Here is an 18,678-nt window from a genome sequence, read left to right on the forward strand (position 1 = left end):
ACTAGGGATTAAACTCGGGTCCCTGCATTGGAAGTGTGGAGTCCTAGCCACTGGACCACCAGGGAAGTCCCTGAAACTTTTAATTTTCTATTTACACCTTGTTTATTTTGTGTCTTATTTAGGCAATAATTTCTACTTTGAGCTTACACAATTTTCCTCTAAAATTAAAAGATAATCTCCCTTCATATTTGAATCCTTAATTCATACAAAATGGATACGCATGTTATGAGGTAGGGAGCCAATTTCATTTGAGGCAATTGTTTAATGAATTGTCAAGCATCTTTAGTGAAAATTCAACCCTATTTGCACCGATCTGTGGTACTGACAGATACTGAGTATTTATGTATGTCTGGTTCTGCTACTGGGTTCTCAATTTCCTCCCAAAGCTCTGTCCATGTCCCAAGACCATGATGTCTTAATTACCTTAAATTTATATTAATAACTCACAGAAGCCTCTCCCTACTCCATCATGTCATTATTTCACCTTGTTTCTTAGCTATTCCGGACCCTTGTTCTTCCATATTAATTTCATTTTTAAAAACTTTATTTATTATTTATTTTTGGCTATGCTAGGTCTTCATTGCTGCTTGAGGGCTTTCTCTAGTTGCAGCAAGCAGGAGCTGGCTGCAGTGCGTGGGTTTCTCTTGTGGTGGCTTCTCTTGTTGCAGAGTTTGGGCTCTAGGTGCGCAGGCTTCAGCAGTTGAAGCTCCTGGGCCCTAGAGTTGTGCTGCATGGGCTTAGTTGCTACATGAGTATATACAAATCAATTTGTATATACAAATCAATTCAGAGATAAGAGTTAAACAACATGGATCTTCTGAATCATGAACATGGTATGTTTCTCCATCTATTTAAGTCTTTAACTTCAGTATTTCATATGGTTTTGTACATAATTAATCAAATTTATCCATAACTATTTCATATTTTTATGCTATTATAAATCAAGTTTTTAAAAGTTTCAGTTTTTGATTGTTCATTGCTAGTATATAGAAACACATTATTTTGATCTTTGCATTCTTGCTAAATTCACATTCACGAATTTCTAATTTTAGTAGGTTTTTGTAGATTCCTTAGGACTTCCTATATAAATTATCATGGTTATCTGGGAATAAAAACAGTTGTACTTTTTTCTTTCTAATCTGTATGCCATTTATTTCTTTTTCTTGAGTATTGTACTAGCTAGGACCTAAATAACAATGTCTAATGGAAGTTATAAGAACAGAGTCTTGTCTCATTTCTCACCTTAGACTTAAAACATTGCCTTTCACTATGAAATACACTAACAGTTATGTTTCATAGGTATTCGTGATCAACTTTAGAAGGTTTCCTTCTATTCCCAGTTTGCTGAGAGCTTTTATCATAAAAGTATATTGGACTTTCTCAAATGCTTTATATATATATATATATATATATATATTTGTCCTCTGGATCCAACATTTTCCATTTTTACCATATGCAAAATACATTCATCCTCATTCAAGGCCTCAAAAAAATCTCATCCTCTGACAGCATCTGCTTGAGGTCAAGATCTCATTGCATAAATTAGGTTTAAGTGCAGATGAAGCTCCTTGAGTAAGTTTGTCTTGATCGGAAGACCCAGGAATTAAAAAGACAAGTTGTCTGACCCCCACAGTCAACATACCATGGTGGGACATAAGATAACCACTAAAGATCCTCCCCTTGGGTCAATGACTCACCTATTTCCATTGGAAATGTGTGATGGCTCCGAGGCAGAGAAAATCAGACATGTATTTTATAAGAGTAAATGATTGGGTTACCAAAATATGCCTTTTCTAGTTAAATGGCCAAACACTGGCATGTTACACGTAACAGAGAGATTTGAAGCATGTCTCAGAGGGAACTTGGGCAACAAGGAACCCACTATGAGATCAAGGCCACTGCAGAGATAAGTCAGAGCTGTGCCCTGGCATCATAATTCCTTTCTATCTGAAGTCTGGATTGTTTCCTAGAAATAAGGCACACTGAGATGAAACAGATGGAAAATTAGCTAAGGGTAAGAGTTCAGTTATGGTAGTTTTCTGATAAGGACCTTCTTTTTGTTAGCTTCAGGATAAATGAAAGTTCAATTTACAAAATCCACATATAAAAATCAGTAGCATTTCTATACATGAACAACGAATTAACTGTGAGAGTAAAAAGAAAGGCATCTCATTTACAATATCACCAAAGGCAGTAAAATATTTAGGAATAAATGTAACCAAGGGAGTGAAAGCTATAAGACATTGATGAAAGAAATCAAAGAGCATACAAGTAAAGGGAAAGAAACTTCATGTTCATGGACTGTAAGAATTAATGTTGTTAAAATGTCCATACTACTCAAAGCCATCTACATATTCAATATAATCTCTACTAAATTTCAATGGCATTTTTTACAGAAGTATAAAAAACAATCATAAAATTTATATGGAGCCACAAAGTCCCCCACCCAAACCAAAGCAGTCCTAAGGAAGAAGAGTAAATCTAGAGGAATCATACCTCCTGATTTCAAACTATATTATAAAGCTATAGAGTCAAAACAGTATGGTAGTAGGATTAAAAACAGAGACATAATGGAACAGCATCAAGAATATGGTCAACTAATACTTGATGAGGCAGCCAAGAAATTCCATGGAGAAAAGACAATCTCTTCAATAAATGGTGCTTGGAAAATGGAATAGTCACACATTAAAGAATAGAACTACACCTCTATCTTATACCACTCACAAAATTAACCCAGAATGGATGAAGACTTAAATGTAAGACAGGAAAACATAAAACTAGAAGAAAATATAGGGGAAAAGCTTCTTGCCATAGCTCTTGGCAATGGCGTCTTTTTTTAAATATGACTTCTAAAGCATAAGTGAAAAAATAAGCAATTTGGGACTACATTGAATTAAAAAACTTCTGCATGGCAAAAGAAACAACCAACAAAATGAAAAGGCAAACTACAGACTGGGAGAAAATACATCAAATCGTATATGTGACAAAGGGTTAATATTCAACATACAAAGTGATCTCAAACAACTTAATAGCAAAAACACAAATAATCTAATTAAAAAATGGGCAGATGATCTGGGTAGATGTTTTTCCAAAGAAGATATTCAAATGGTCAACAGATACATGAAAAGGTGCTCAGCATCACTAATCATCAAGAAAATATGAATTGAAACCACAATTAGAGAGCATCTCCCTCTTGTGAGAATGGTTGTCACCAAAAAGACAAGAGATAACAAGTGTTGGCAAGAATGTGGAGAAAAGGGAACTCTTGTGCACTTGTTGGTGGAAACATACATTAGTGCAGCTGCTATATGAAACAATACAGAGGTGTTTCTCAAAAAAATTAAAAACAGAACTACCATATGATCCAGCATTTCCACTTCCGTATATTTATCCAGAGGAATCAAAACACTATCAAAAAGATATATGCAGTCCATGTTCATTGTTGTAAATTTACAACAGCCAAGACACAGAAGCAACCTAAAAGTCTATCAGTGGGTGAACGGATAAAGAAGATGTGGTATATTTACATACCTGAATATTATGCTGCCATAAAAAGAAAGCAGTCTTGCCATTTGAGACACTATGGATGGACCTGGAGGGCATTTTGCTGAGTGAAATAAGTCAGAGAGAGAAAGACAAATACTGCATGATCTCACTTATATGTGGAACCTTTAAAAACATAGATAATAACAACAACAACAAAAAGCCAAACTCATAGAGAGAACAGATTGGTGGTTGCCTGAGGTGGCAGACAAAATGAGTAAAGGAGGTCAAAAGGTACAAACTTCCAGTTATAAGATAAATAAGTCCTGGGGATGTAATCTACAGCATGGTGATTCTAGTTAACAATACTACATTGTATATTTGAAAGTTGCTAAGAGAATAAATTAAGTTCTCATCACAAGAGGAAAAAATAGTGTAAGTTTATGTGATGATGGATATTAACTAACTAGACTTATGGTGCTGATGATTTTGCAATAAATGCATATATCAAATCATTATGCTGTATTCCTGAAACCAATATTATGTTATATGGCAATTATATCTCTATTGGAACAAATCAAGGATAAATAAAAGCCACAGGGCATAGGAATCATAGAAAGATTCAAAACTATTTCATATTCTCTTCTAAAGCTAATCCAAGGGTACATCATCCATACTTTATTGCTTACCTATACATACCAATCCTGCCTTTTTACTACAAGCTCTTTGACTTTTAAACTAGGCTCTTAAAAGGTCAGAACATAAACGGTATTGAAAACAGTAACAGACAAGGGAGGGAGAAAGTCTTTTAATTTTTGCAAAATGACTCTGGTCAACTCTACCTTCTCCCACTCCTCCATCTGGCCCCCATTGCAAATCTCCATTTCTGGGGGGCGGGGTGGGGTTCAGATAGCCACAAAGCCAGTCTCCCTCCAAGTGAACAACAGAATCCCTTGGTTGGGGGGAGGGAATGTCAAATAGTGAACTTGTTGGGCCCAAAGGTATGCCATGGAAACCCAATCATGAGAAGTGCACTCACTCTACTGAAAAAAATGACCCTCCAGACCACTTCTGAACATGCTGGAGGTTCTTGTGCTGTCATGAGGTTTGCAATGCAAGATCTTGCTGCTTGGCAGCAAGCATGGTGCTCAACTTCTAAACTTCTAAACAACAAAATAAAGCAGTTGGTTCCCCCGTGGGCAATATGATAGCACCGGTTAACCACTTACAGTTCAAATAAAGAGGCAAAGTAATTAACAAACTGTGGGGTCTGTTCCTAGTATAGGCACGAACTCACTGATGAAGTAATTCAGTTTCTTCTCTACAGACTGACAGTTTAAGGTTTGCTTCTCATTCGATAAAGACACTTTCCATTTTAATGACAATGTACACATTTAGTTGTTTGTTTTCAGAAGCAACTCTGGGACTTGGGGCGGGGCAAATGACAGAAGAAGAAGAGGGTAAGGCAGAAATTGACCAAGTATATTCAATTTGTGGAGATGATTTTTATATACCAGGTATTTAAAAGCAAAGAGTTCACATGTCTATATTTAAAATGGATAAGCAACAAGGACCTACTGTAGAGCACATGGAACTCTGCTCAATGTTTTGTGGCAGCCTGGATGGGAGGAGGTTTCGGGGGAGAATGGATACAGGTATATGTAGGGCTGAGTTCCTCTGCTGTCCACCTGCAACCATCACAGCATTATTTGTTAATCGGCTATGCAGCCCCCCAAAAATAAAAATTTTAGAAAAAAAGTAAAGAGTTCAAAATAACACATTTGTTCACACATGGTTTCTGTGGCTTGCTAGCCATCATTATTTTTTTTCCTTGCCTGCATTCCCAAGCTGGTTTCATAGAAGGCTTTATTGTAATCCCAGAGCATTGTTTTGCATTAATTTCTCTGACAAGGCACCCAAAACACATGGTGCTGAGAGCAACAAAACAGAGTTAGGGAAGCAGTCATGACTTGGCACAAAGTGTGACAAGCTGTAAAGAAGGGAATGTTTCAATATCTGAAGTGGCGCTGATTTCCTATGAACAACCTTTTCTCTTCTAAACAGTATCATATTCTTTTCAAGCACATTTAGAACGCAAGTCAAGCTGTGTTTTATTTCTGATTATAATAAACACAGTCAGTTTACTGTAACAAAGACATAGTAGTGGTGATCGGTTTGAAAGCCAAAGTAAGACACCATAAGCTGGGTGGGGGGTGAGGTGGGGGAGCCTGGGGCTGGGGGGTGGGTAGTCAACTGATAAAATAAAAGACCAGCCGTCTGGAAAGTTCTCTTAAAAGAACATAAAAAGGCAGTGTTTTCTTATGAGACAAACACAGAATGCCAAAATATCTGGCTGGGCTGTTTTTTGTTGCCGCTTATGGCAATTTGTAACTAAAAATAGCAAATCCTTCAAAATATTGGGCTCTCATTTTTGTTTTTTAAATCCCTAAAATAAAATACAAAAATTTTGTACACTGCTTTAAATTGTAATACTGTTTCTTGTTTAAGACTCTTCTACATAGTAAGCATATTTATTATAATACTATTCAAATTGTTTTCTACAAAACAATCATTTAAAATGTTTATAATTACGCATGCATTTAGGCTGTTGATAAAAGTGAAACAAAAAGTTCACAGCAAACAGTTAAAAATAAAGTTTATAAAACTTTCATGATCAAATTTCTGGATTCAAATTTATTAAGAAATAATGTAAATCCCCTTACCATATCTTGAACTAATGATTTTTCAAGCTCAAGCTCACTTATTAATCTGTCTCTGCCACCAATTAGCTGAAAGAGAAGAATATTACAATCTGATTAAAGATAATAAAACACCCGAGATTCCCCTTCAACGAAATTTAGTGAAAGATCTTGATCCCAAATGTGAGAAAAATGGATCCCAATAGGATCAAAGCAAAAATTAAATGGCCACAGATTACCATGTAATAATAACATACTATTATATAATTATTTCTTAACTATATAAGCAGGCAAAACACAGAGAATGCCAGTTTGTTTATTTACAACCTTTCTCACCCTACTCCCCCCCAAAATGTGACATCAGTATATAGTAAAGTAAGTCTGTCTATCAAAAAGGACAATTTTGCTTTATCCTTTATATGAACCATTTCTCTTATTTTAGGTTTTAGTGCTGTATTTATATACATATCAAGCCATATTCATATCAATTGAAAACAACTGTCATGTATATATGGTAGGGCCTTTGTACCAAGTTGACTTGCCTCAGTATTTTAAATGATAGTGTGTGTACGGTATATAATACTGACAAAATTCAACCCTTCATTCTGACATCCATTCAATTCAATTAACTCATATAGTCACTAATCTAATAAACATGTATGGAACACCTTTGAGATGCCAGACATTTTGTTCAGCTGTGGAGGCACAGAAGTGAAGTAGAACAATTCCCTTCCCTAGGGCACCTACAGTGTACTAGGAGAACAGTGTGAAAAAACGACTGTAATATGTAAGAAAAAAGTTAATACATAAAGTCTTCAGAGTCGAGGAGTACTAGAGGACTTTAAAAGAAATAAGAGAAAAAGAAAAATAGAAAATAGAAGAGAAAAAGGAAAGAAAAAAAAAAGAAAGAAAAAGAAAAAAAAAAGAAAGAAAAAAAATTTTTTTTTCTTTCCTTTTTCTCTTCTATTTTCTATTTTTCTTTTTCTCTTATTTCTTTTAAAGTCCTCTAGTACTCCTCTACTACTCCTTAATTTTCATTTCCAATACACTATAACCTTACAAAAAAAAAAAAAAAGAAGAAGAGAAGCCCTATTTTTAAACCAAAGATTATTCTCTCCCAATCTTGACTCTCTATTTTCTACCTCAGAACACCTCTATTTCCTCCTTTCCCCTTCTCTTCCCAATCCAATTCTGTGAATCTTTGTAGGTGACTGGGCTACGGAGAACACTCTGGGAACAGACAGCTGCGTAGATCTGTCTCTCTCCTCTTGAGTCCCCCTTTTTCTCCTCCTGTTCATCTCTATCTCCCTCCTCCCTCTCCTCTTCTTCATGTGACTCTGTGAACCTCTCTGGGTGTCCCAAACGGGGGAGAATCTTTTAGCCATTAACCTAGAAGTTTTCTTATCAGGGCTGTATAGTTGGAGAAGTCCTGAGACTACAGGAAGAATAAAACTGAAATCCAGAGGCAGGAGACTTAAGCCCAAAACCTGAGAACACCAGAAAACTCCTGACTACAAGGGACTTTAAGTAATAAGTGACTGTCCAAAAGCCTCCATACCTACACTGAAACCAACCACCACACAAGAGCCAATAAGTTTTAGAGCAAGACATACCACGCAAATTCTCCAGCAACGCAGGAACATAGCCCTGAACATCAACATACAGGCTGCCCAAGGTCACACCTAACACATAGACCCATCTCAAAACTCATTACTGGGCACTCCATTGCTCTCCAAAGAGAAGAAATCAAGCTCCACGCACCAGAACACTGACGCAAGCTTCCCTAACCAGGAAATCTCGACAAGCCAATCGTCTAACCCCACCCACTGGGTTAATCCTCCACAACAAAAAGGAACCACAGACCTCCAGAATACAGAAAGCCCACTCCAGATACAGCAATCTAAACAAGATGAAAAGGCAAAGAAATACCCAACAGGTAAAGGAACATGAAAAATGCCCACCAAGTCAAACAAAAGAGGAGGAGATAGGGAATCTACCTGAAAAAGAATTTAGAATAATGATAATAAAAATGATCCAAAATCTTGAAAACAAAATGGAGTTACAGATAAATAGCCTGGAAACAAAGATTGAAAAGATTCAAGAACTGTTTAATAAAGACCTAGAAGAAATAAAAAAAGAGTCAATTACAAATGAATAATGCAATGAATGAGATCAAAAACACTTTGGAGGGAACCAAGAGTAGAATAACGGAGGCAGAAGATAGGATAAGTGAGGTAGAAGATAAAATGGTGGAAATAAATGAAGCAGAGAGGAAAAAAGAAAAAAGGATCAAAAGAAATGAGGACAACCTCAGGGACCTCTGGGACACTGTGAAATGCCCCAACATTTGAATCATAGGAGTTCCAGAAGAAGAAGACAAAAAGAAAGGCCATGAGAAAATACTCGAGGAGATAATAGCTGAAAACTTCCCTAAAATGGGGAAGGAAATAGCCACCCAAATCCAAGAAACCCAGAGAGTCCCAAACAGGATAAACCCAAGGCGAAACACCCCAAGACACATATTAATCAAATTAACAAAGATCAAACACAAAGAACAAATATTAAAAGCAGCAAGGGAAAAACAACAAATAACACACAAAGGGATTCCCATAAGGATAACAGCTGATCTATCAATAGAAACCCTCCAGGCCAGAAGGGAATGGCAGGACGTACTGAAAGTAATGAAAGAGAATAACCTACAACCTAGATTACTGTATCCAGCAAGGATCTCATTCAGATATGAAGGAGAATTCAAAAGCTTTACAGATAAGCAAAAGCTGAGAGAATTCAGCACCACCAAACCAGCTCTTCAACAAATGCTAAAGGATCTTCTCTAGACAGGAAATGCAGAAAGGTTGTATAAACGTGAACCCAAAACAACAAAGTAAATGGCAACAGGACCACACCTATCAATAATTACCCTAAATGTAAATGGGTTGAATGCCCCAACCAAAAGACAAAGATTGGCTGAATGGATACAAAAACAAGACCCCTATATATGCTGTCTACAAGAGACCCACCTCAAAACAAGAGACACATACAGACTAAAAGTGAAGGGCTGGAAAAAAATATTTCATGCAAATGGAGACCAAAAGAAAGCAGGAGTCGCAATACTCATATCAGATAAAATAGACTTTCAAATAAAGGATGTGAAAAGAGACAAAGAAGGACACTACATAATGATCAAAGGATCAATCAAAAAAGAAGATATAACAATTATAAATATATATGCACCCAACATAGGAGCACCGCAATATGTACGGCAAACGCTAACGAGTATGAAAGAGGAAATTAATAGTAACACAATAATAGTGGGAGACTTTAATACCCCACTCACAACTATGGATAGATCAACTAAACAGAAAATTAACAAGGAAACACAAACCTTAAATGACACAATGGACCAGCTAGACCTAATTGATATCTATAGGACATTTCACCCCAAAACAATCAACTTCACCTTTTTCTCAAGTGCACACGGAACATCCTCCAGAATAGATCACATCCTGGGCCATAAATCTGGTCTTGGAAAATTCAAAAAAATTGAAATCATTCCAGTCATCTTTTCTGACCACAGTGCAGTAAGATTAGATCTCAATTACAGGGAAAAAATTGTTAAAACTTCAAACATATGGAGGCTAAATAACACGCTTCTGAATAACCAACAAATCATAGAAGAAATCAAAAAAGAAATCAAAATATGTATAGATATGAATGAAAATGAAAACACAACAACCCAAAACCTATGGGACACTGTAAAAGCAGTGCTAAGGGGAAGGTTCATAGCATTACAGGCTTACATCAAGAAACAGGAAAAAAACCAATTAAATAACCTAACTCTACACCTAAAGCAATTAGAGAAGGAAGAAATGAAGAACCCCAGAGTTAGCAGAAGGAAAGAAATCTTAAAAATCAGGGCAGAAATAAATGCAAAAGAAACTAAAGAGACCATAGCAAAAATCAACAAAGCTAAAAGCTGGTTTTTTGAAAAAATAAACAAAATTGACAAACCATTAGCAAGACTCATTAAGAAACAAAGAGAGAAAAACCAAATTAACAAAATTAGAAATGAAAATGGAGAGATCACAACAGACAACTCTGAAATACAAAGGATCATAAGAGACTACTACCAGCAGCTCTATGCCAATAAAATGGACAACTTGGATGAAATGGACAAATTCTTAGAAAAGTATAACTTTCCAAAACTGAACCAGGAAGAAATAGAAGATCTTAACAGACCCATCACAAGCAAGGAAATCGAAACTGTCATCAAAAATCTTCCAGCAAACAAAAGCCCAGGACCAGATGGCTTCACAGCTGAATTCTACCAAAAATTTAGAGAAGAGCTAACACCTATCTTACTCAAACTCTTCCAGAAAATTGCAGAAGAAGGTAAGCTTCCAAACTCATTCTATGAGGCCACCATCACCCTAATTCCAAAACCAGACAAAGATGCCACAAAAAAAGAAAACTACAGGCCAATATCACTGACAAACATAGATGCAAAAATCCTTAACAAAATTCTAGCAAACAGAATCCAACAACATATTAAAAAAATCATACACCATGACCAAGTGGGCTTTATCCCAGGAATGCAAGGATTCTTTAATATCTGCAAATCAATCAATGTAATACACCACATTAACAAATTGAAAGATAAAAACCATATGATTATCTCAATAGATGCAGAGAAAGCCTTTGACAAAATTCAACACTCATTTATGATTAAAACTCTCCAAAAAGTAGGAATAGAAGGAACATACCTCAACATAATAAAAGCTATATATGACAAACCCACAGCAAGCATCACCCTCAATGGTGAAAAATTGAAGGCATTTCCCCTGAAATCAGGAACAAGACAAGGGTGCCCACTCTCACCACTACTATTCAACATAGTGTTGGAAGTTCTGGCCACAGCAATCAGAGCAGAAAAAGAAGTAAAAGGAATCCAGATAGGAAAAGAAGAAGTAAAACTCTCACTGTTTGCAGATGACATGATCCTCTACATAGAAAACCCTAAAGACTCTACCAGAAAATTACTAGAGCTAATCAATGAATATAGTAAAGTTGCAGGATATAAAATTAACACACAGAAATCCCTTGCATTCCTACATACTAACAATGAAAAAACAGACAGAGAAATTAAGGAAACAATACCATTCACCATTGCAACAAAAAGAATAAAATACTTAGGAGTATATCTACCTAAAGAAACAAAGGACCTATACATAGAAAACTATAAAACACTGATGAAAGAAATCAAAGAGGACACAAACAGATGGAGAAACATACCGTGTTCATGGATTGGAAGAATCAATATTGTCAAAATGGCTATTCTACCCAAAGCAGTCTATAGATTCAATGCAATCCCTATCAAGCTACCAACGGTATTTTTCACAGAACTAGACCAAAGAATTTCACAATTTGTATGGAAATACAAAAAACCTCGAATAGCCAAAGTAATCTTGAGAAAGAAGAATGGAACTGGAGGAATCAACCTGCCTGACTTCAGACTCTACTACAAAGCCACAGTCATCAAGACAGCATGGTACTGGCACAAAGACAGAAATATAGATCAATGGAACAGAATAGAAAGCCCAGAGATAAATCCACGAACCTATGGACACCTTATCTTTGACAAAGGAGGCAAGGATATACAATGGAAAAAAGACAACCTCTTTAACAAGTGGTGCTGGGAAAACTGGTCAACCACTTGTAAAAGAATGAAACTAGAACACTTTCTAACACCATACACAAAAATAAACTCAAAATGGATTAAAGATCTAAATGTAAGACCAGAAACTATAAAACTCCTAGAGGAGAACATAGGCAAAACACTCTCAAACATAAATCAAAGCAAGATCCTCTATGACCCACCTCCCAGAATATTGGAAATAAAAGCAAAACTAAACAAATGGGACCTAATGAAACTTAAAAGCTTTTGCACTACAAAGGAAACTATAAGTAAGGTGAAAAGACCGCCCTCAGATTGGGAGAAAATAATAGCAAATGAAGAAACAGACAAAGGATTAATCTCAAAAATATACAAGCAACTCCTGCAGCTCAATTCCAGAAAAATAAATGACCCAATCAAAAAATGGGCCAAAGAACTAAACAGACATTTCTCCAAAGAAGACATACAGATGGCTAACAAACACATGGAAAGATGGTCAACATCACTCATTATTAGAGAAATGCAAATCAAAACCACAATGAGGTACCATTACACGCCAGTCAGGATGGCTGCTATCCAAAAGTCTACAAGCAATAAATGCTGGAGAGGGTGTGGAGAAAAGGGAACCCTGTTACACTGTTGGTAGGAATGCAAACTAGTACAGCCGCTATGGAAAACAGTGTGGAGATTTCTTAAAAAACTGGAAACAGAACTGCCATATGACCCAGCAATCCCACTTCTGGGCATACACACTGAGGAAACCAGATCTGAAAGAGACACGTGCACCCCAATGTTCATCGCAGCACTGTTTATAATAGCCAGGACATGGAAGCAACCTAGATGCCCATCAGCAGATGAATGGATAAGGAAGCTGTGGTACATATACACCATGGAATATTACTCAGCCATTAAAAAGAATTCATTTGAACCAGTCCTAATGAGATGGATGAAGCTGGAGCCCCTTATACAGAGTGAAGTAAGCCAGAAAGATAAAGAACATTACAGCATACTGACACATGTATATGGAATTTAGAAAGGTGATAACGATAACCCTATATGCAGAACAGAAAAAGAGACACAGAAATACAGAACAGACTTTTGAACTCTGTGGGAGAATGTGAGGGTGGGATATTTCAAAAGAACAGCATGTATACTATCTATGGTGAAACAGATCACCAGCCCAGGTGGGATGCACGAGACAAGTGCTCCGGCCTGGTGCACTGGGAAGACCCAGAGGAATCGGGTGGAGAGGGAGGTGGGAGGAGGGATCGGGATTGGGAATACATGTAAATCCATGGCTGATTCATATCAATGTATGACAAAACCCACTGGGGAAAAAAAAAAAAAAAGTCTTCAGAGTCAAAAAGCCTAAAACTCCACATAACTTGGTAATCCTGTAATTATAAAAAGATCAGTTATCCCTGGTATTAATGGCACAGAAGGGCTACTTGGCAAAGGTCTTGAAGGATCTGTAGAAGTTCAACAATTTGGAGAAAGAAAAAGGCCAAGAAAATGGTAATAAAGACAGCAAAGTAACCATAGCAAAGCCTGAAGTAATGTAGGAACTGGGGAAGGTTTGGTGTTTGTGGACCCAGGATGCATATAGACAAGAATGGCAGGAATTAAAGGGAGGCAGAAATTCAGGGTGATATTATGAGGGGCTTTGCTCACCTCAATTAGGAGGGTCGGGCAGACTGGTATAAAGTACAGAACGAGAGTTGGTTCAGAAGAGAGCTCTGCTGCTTACACCGTGTGGGTGAAGTAATTCTATGCTTCAAGTCTGTTTTCTCATCTATAAAACTAGGATAATAAAACCTACTTTGGAGAGTTCTTCTGGAAAGAACTTGAGACTACAAATGTGAAAGGGCTGAGTGGCTCCCAGCACATAAAAATCATGTAGAACCTTTTGAGACAGTCTGATGTCATGTTGAAGACAATAGGAAAGAAAGCATTGAAGGTTGTAGCATGTAAGTGAGACTGGGGTATTAGATAACCATGGCAGCAGCATGGAAGCTAGACTTGAAAGGGAAGAGAATGGAGATAGGAAAATGAAGTAGGAATCTATACAAATGGGCAAATGATGGGGCCTCAACCAACTCTGTGACAACGTTGTTGTGGAGAAAAGGGACGAGAGGCAGGTTAAGATGTGGCCCTCAGGTTCAAACCCTGGTCAGGAAACTAGGATCCCTCCCACAAGTCATACAGAGCAGCCGAAGGAAAAAAAAAAAAAAAAAAAAACGAAGAAGAAGAAAGCAGAGAAGGACCCTTGTGTCAGTGGGTCCTCTGGGACAGATGTCAATGTCATTCATTTAAGTGGGAAACACAGCTGAGTCCAGATTTGAGGAGTAACGAGATCAAGTTTTGACACTGACTTTGATGAACATGTAAAGTTGTTTTTTTTCCAGTAGACATTTTTGAGGGCTCATATAAAGGTAATAAAGGATAAGACATAGTTCTTGACCTCATGATTGAGGGCAAGATGAATCTCACTGTGAACTTATCAACAGCGGCAGTGTGAAGAAGAGGCTAATAGATACATAGACAAGTTTACTTTAGTTGATATTTGAAGAGTGAATGATAATGGCTTCAGGGGTGACCAGAGTCAAGGAACACCACCCAGAATGATAGCTTGGTTATGTATACAGGCTAGTGGGGGATGCTTAAAGGCATGAGAGAGGGAGAAAGAGAGAGAGTTTGGCTGATGAAGAAAGGTCTCAGAAGAGAAGGAAGGAGAAGATGGAGTCAGGCAAGTAAGTGGAAGGATGGGTCAGGGCAAAGAGGAAGGTCCCCTCTTCCGATGAGAAGGAAAAGAGGTTAGGCTAAGTGACAGGGTGAGCAAGAGAGTGCAGAGGTGAAAAAACCCATATGTCTACTGTGTTCTCTGTGAATTAGAGAACAGCACAGAGGAATGCAACTGGGGAAAGTAGTAATGATGGGAAGAGAGGCACTGGTGGTTAGAAAGGGTGCTGATTACAGATATAAATGACTATATATAAAGGGGATAGATAACTAGGTCCTACTGAATAGCACAGGAAACTCCATTCCATATCCTGCAATAAACCACAATGGAAAAGGATATGAAAAAGAATATAGGTATGTGTAGATGAATCACTTTTCTGTACAGCAGAAACTAACATAACATTGCAAACCAGCTGTACTTGAATAAATTAATAAAATGTGTTTTTGTCAAAGGGTGCTAATTAGATCCAAGTAAAAGGATGGGTAGAAGGAGGGAGCAGTGACTCTGAGTTAAAATCCCATAACCATCATGCAATGTCACCTAAAGGCAAGGATCCATTTGTCTCCAATGGCAGGGTTGGGGAAAGTTGGGTCTGGGTACATGAGAGCCTCAGAAGGGGAGGTGGTGGTGGTGTTGAAGATGTGAAAGGCTGGACAGCAGGTTTAGAGAAAGTAAAGGAATGGGAAATGGAAGGAAAGGAAAAGATTTTTCGTTGAGTCATTATACCTTGGTCTGAAAAGAAGTGTCATTAAGTTTCCAACGGGCATCAATTACTGGCAAACTCCAAAGCCACTGGCCCCAAGCCTTCCTGCCTCCTTGGGTCTTTTATCAGTGATCTCTTCTCTCTGTTGTACTTTTACTCGCTCATTCTTCTTTCCACTGATGTCACTTAAAAATGCTCTAGCTTCATCTTTTAAAAAATTCCTTCCTCAACCCCACATCCCCCTCCAACCACTCTCTGATCTCTCTTTGGCCATCCACTATCAAACTTCTAGAAAGCTGCCCATGCACACTGTCTCCACGTCTGCATTCACTGCATTCCTCAGTTACTACCATGTTCCAGTAAAATGACCTCATTAATTACCAGGGTAACTGGAAAGGACCCTGATGCTGGGAAAGATTTAAGGCAGGAGGAGAAGGGGACGACAGAGAATGAGATGACGGGATGGCATCACTGACTCAATGGACATGAGTTTGAGCAAACTCTGGGAGTTGGTGATGGACAGGGAGGCCTGGCATGCTGCAGTCTGTGGGGTTGTCAAGAGTCGGACACAACTGAGTGACTGAACTGAACTGACTTACCAGGGTCATTTTAATTGCCAAAGCTAATTATCCAATCTTTCATTTCTAGTCTTTTGCACACCTGGCCTCTGGGAAGTGCTGGAATGGATCCTCTCTTCTTGAGCCTTTTGCTTTGTTGTTGTTGTTCAGTCGCTAAGTTGTGTCCAACTCTTTGCAACCCCCACGGACTGCAGCAGGCCAGGCTTCCCTGTCCTTCACCATCTCCCAGAGTTTGCTCAAATTCACGTCCACTGACTCCAACCATCTCATCCTCTGCCACCCTCTTCTGCCCTCAATCTTTCCCAGCATCAGAGTCTTTTCCAATGAGTTGGCTCTTCACATCAGGTGGCCAAAGTATTGGAGCTTCAACTTTAGCATCAGTCCTTCCAATGAACATTCAGAGTTGATTTCCTTTAGGATTGACTGGTTGGATCTCCGTGCAGTCCAAGGGACTCTCAAGCCTCTTGCTTGGTTTCTGTGAAATCCACTCTCTGCTGCTCTATCGCTGTACTCATTTTATCTGAGTGTCAGCCTTCCACTTCTCTTCCTTTATCTCTCCCACTTTCAATCTTATCAAAGACCATGGCTTTTATTGCCTAATCATCTCTTGAATTCATCTACCTGCTTCTTCATCCCCGTGTCACTGTCTTCTTCCTGTTTCGGGACTTTCTATTAAGTTATCCTGGTTTATACAAGAAATCTTTAATTGGTGTCTCTCTGGCCCTGGATTTTCCTTTCTTCCATTTGTTCTGTCTCTGAAACACGAATTCCATCCTGCCCCAGTGTCCAAGATGCCCCATTCACTCAGGAGGCAACTCACACTCCCTCCGAAATGCATAACAATCCTCAGCCATGTGCCCTGCTTCTAGCCACCCCTGTTTTCGTTCTCACACATCCTCCCACTCTAATCAGTCACATACCTTCCCCCCTACATGTATTCTGGCTCTTCCCACTTCTCTCCCTTTAATCCTTTCCTGGCGAACTCTAACCTTTCTTCTGAGGGCCAGCTCGGTGCCCTTCCTCTGAACTTCCATGATCTCTTATGATCCAGGCTGGCTGTGCCCCCAACCATCCCCATAGCAACCAACGCTGCCCTGTATCCCAACACTGCCACACCTGGGGTATAATCTCTGACTGCTGGTCTGTCCCCTCTCAGAAGGAAATTCATCTTGTAGCCACAGCTGAAACAGATTCAGCTGTCATTTGACTACTAAAATTTAAACATAAGAGCTTCTGAATCTTAACAGTATTTCAGTCCCATTTTCAACTCATTTTTAATTGTATCCAGGGATGAAAGGCTTCCCGGGTAGCCCAGTGGTAAAAGAATCTGCCTGCCAATGCAGGAGACACAGGAGATGCCAGTTTGATCCTTGGGATGGGAAGATCCCCTGGAGGAGGAAACGACCATCCACTCCAGTATTCTTGCCTGGAAAACCCCATGGACGTAGGAGCTTGGTGGGCTACAGTCCACGGAATCACAGAGAGTCAGACACGACTGCAAGCTGAGAGCGGGCTGCAAAGGGGAACATGTAGCTTATCCAAGGCTTCTGAGCTGCTCCTGTACGCTCTTCTGGTTTCTGTTTATTCCTTCCTCACACCCCAGACTCCCCTCTCTTCCTGTACTCACACAAATCTCACCACGTGGTCTCACTAGATCCCACCTCTTGCTCCAGCCACACCAGAGTTCCACGGGGGTAACTTACACTTTACGCATTCACAATCTGTATGCAGCCTTCCACCTTCCTACATGTATACATGCTAAGTTGCTTCAGTCCTGTCCAACTCTTTGCAACCCCAGGGACTGTAGCCCATCAGGCTCCTCTGTCCATGGGATTCTCCAGGCAAGATTACTGGAGTGGGTAGCCATTTTCTTCTTCAGGGGATCTTCTTGACTCAGGGATCAAACCCAGGTCTCCTGCATTGCAGGCAGATTCTTTACCGTGTGAAACACCAGGGAAACCCTAAACACCTGGAATCAGTTCAAGAGAAGGAGTAGGAGACAGGTCTGGAACAATTTGTGAAGCATTTCTAGAACCTTCCAGGTCAATTTTCAGTTCAGTCGCTCAGCCATGTTCAACTCTTAGGGACCCCATGGACTGCAGCATGCCAGGCTTCCCTGTCCATCACCAACTCCCGGAGCATGCTCAAACTCATGTCCATCGAGTCGGTGATGCCATCCAACCATCTCATCTTCTGTCGTCCCCTTCTCCTCCTGCCTTCAATCTTTGCCAGCATCAGGGTCTTTTCCAATGAGTCAGTTCTTTGCATCATGTGGCCAAAGTATTGGAGTTTTAGTTTCAGCATCAGTCCTTCCAATGAATATTCAGGACTGATTTCCTTTAGGATTGACTGGTTGGATCTCCTGGCAGTCCAAGGGACTCTCAAGAGTCTTCTCCAACACCACAGTTCAAAAGCATCAATTCTTCAATGCTCAGCTTTCTTTATTGTCCAACTCTCACATTCATATGAGACTCTTCCCTGGTGGCTCAGACGGTAAAGCATCTGCCTACAATGCGGGAAACCCAGGTTCGATCCCTGGGTACTCTTGCCTGGAAAATCCCATGGATGGAGAGCGTGGTAGGCTACAGTGCATGGGGTCGCAGAGAGTCAGACACGACTGAACGACTTCACTTTCTTTCTTTCACATTCATACATGACTACTAGAAAAACCATAGCTTTGACTAGACGGACCTTTGTTGGCAAAGTGATGTCTCTGCTTTTTAATATGCTGTCTAGGTTGGTCATAGCTTTTCTTCCAAGGAGCAAGTGTCTTTTAATTTCACGGCTGTGGTCACCATCTG

General features: G+C 39.1%; 1 protein-coding gene across 1 annotated transcript in view; it reads right to left on the bottom strand.

Annotated features, from left to right (window-relative positions):
* The window catches only part of C23H10orf67 (chromosome 23 C10orf67 homolog), a 101,407-nt gene that overhangs the window by 36,974 nt on the left and 45,755 nt on the right, over window positions 1-18,678 (bottom strand). The window contains exon 8 of the mRNA XM_061125654.1: window positions 6,207-6,272. Within this exon, the coding sequence (XP_060981637.1) occupies window positions 6,207-6,272 (66 nt within the window). The remainder of the gene's footprint in view (window positions 1-6,206; window positions 6,273-18,678) is intronic.

The sequence above is a fragment of the Dama dama genome, chromosome 23 (assembly GCF_033118175.1).
Source record: "Dama dama isolate Ldn47 chromosome 23, ASM3311817v1, whole genome shotgun sequence".
Taxonomy (NCBI): Eukaryota; Metazoa; Chordata; class Mammalia; order Artiodactyla; family Cervidae; genus Dama; species Dama dama.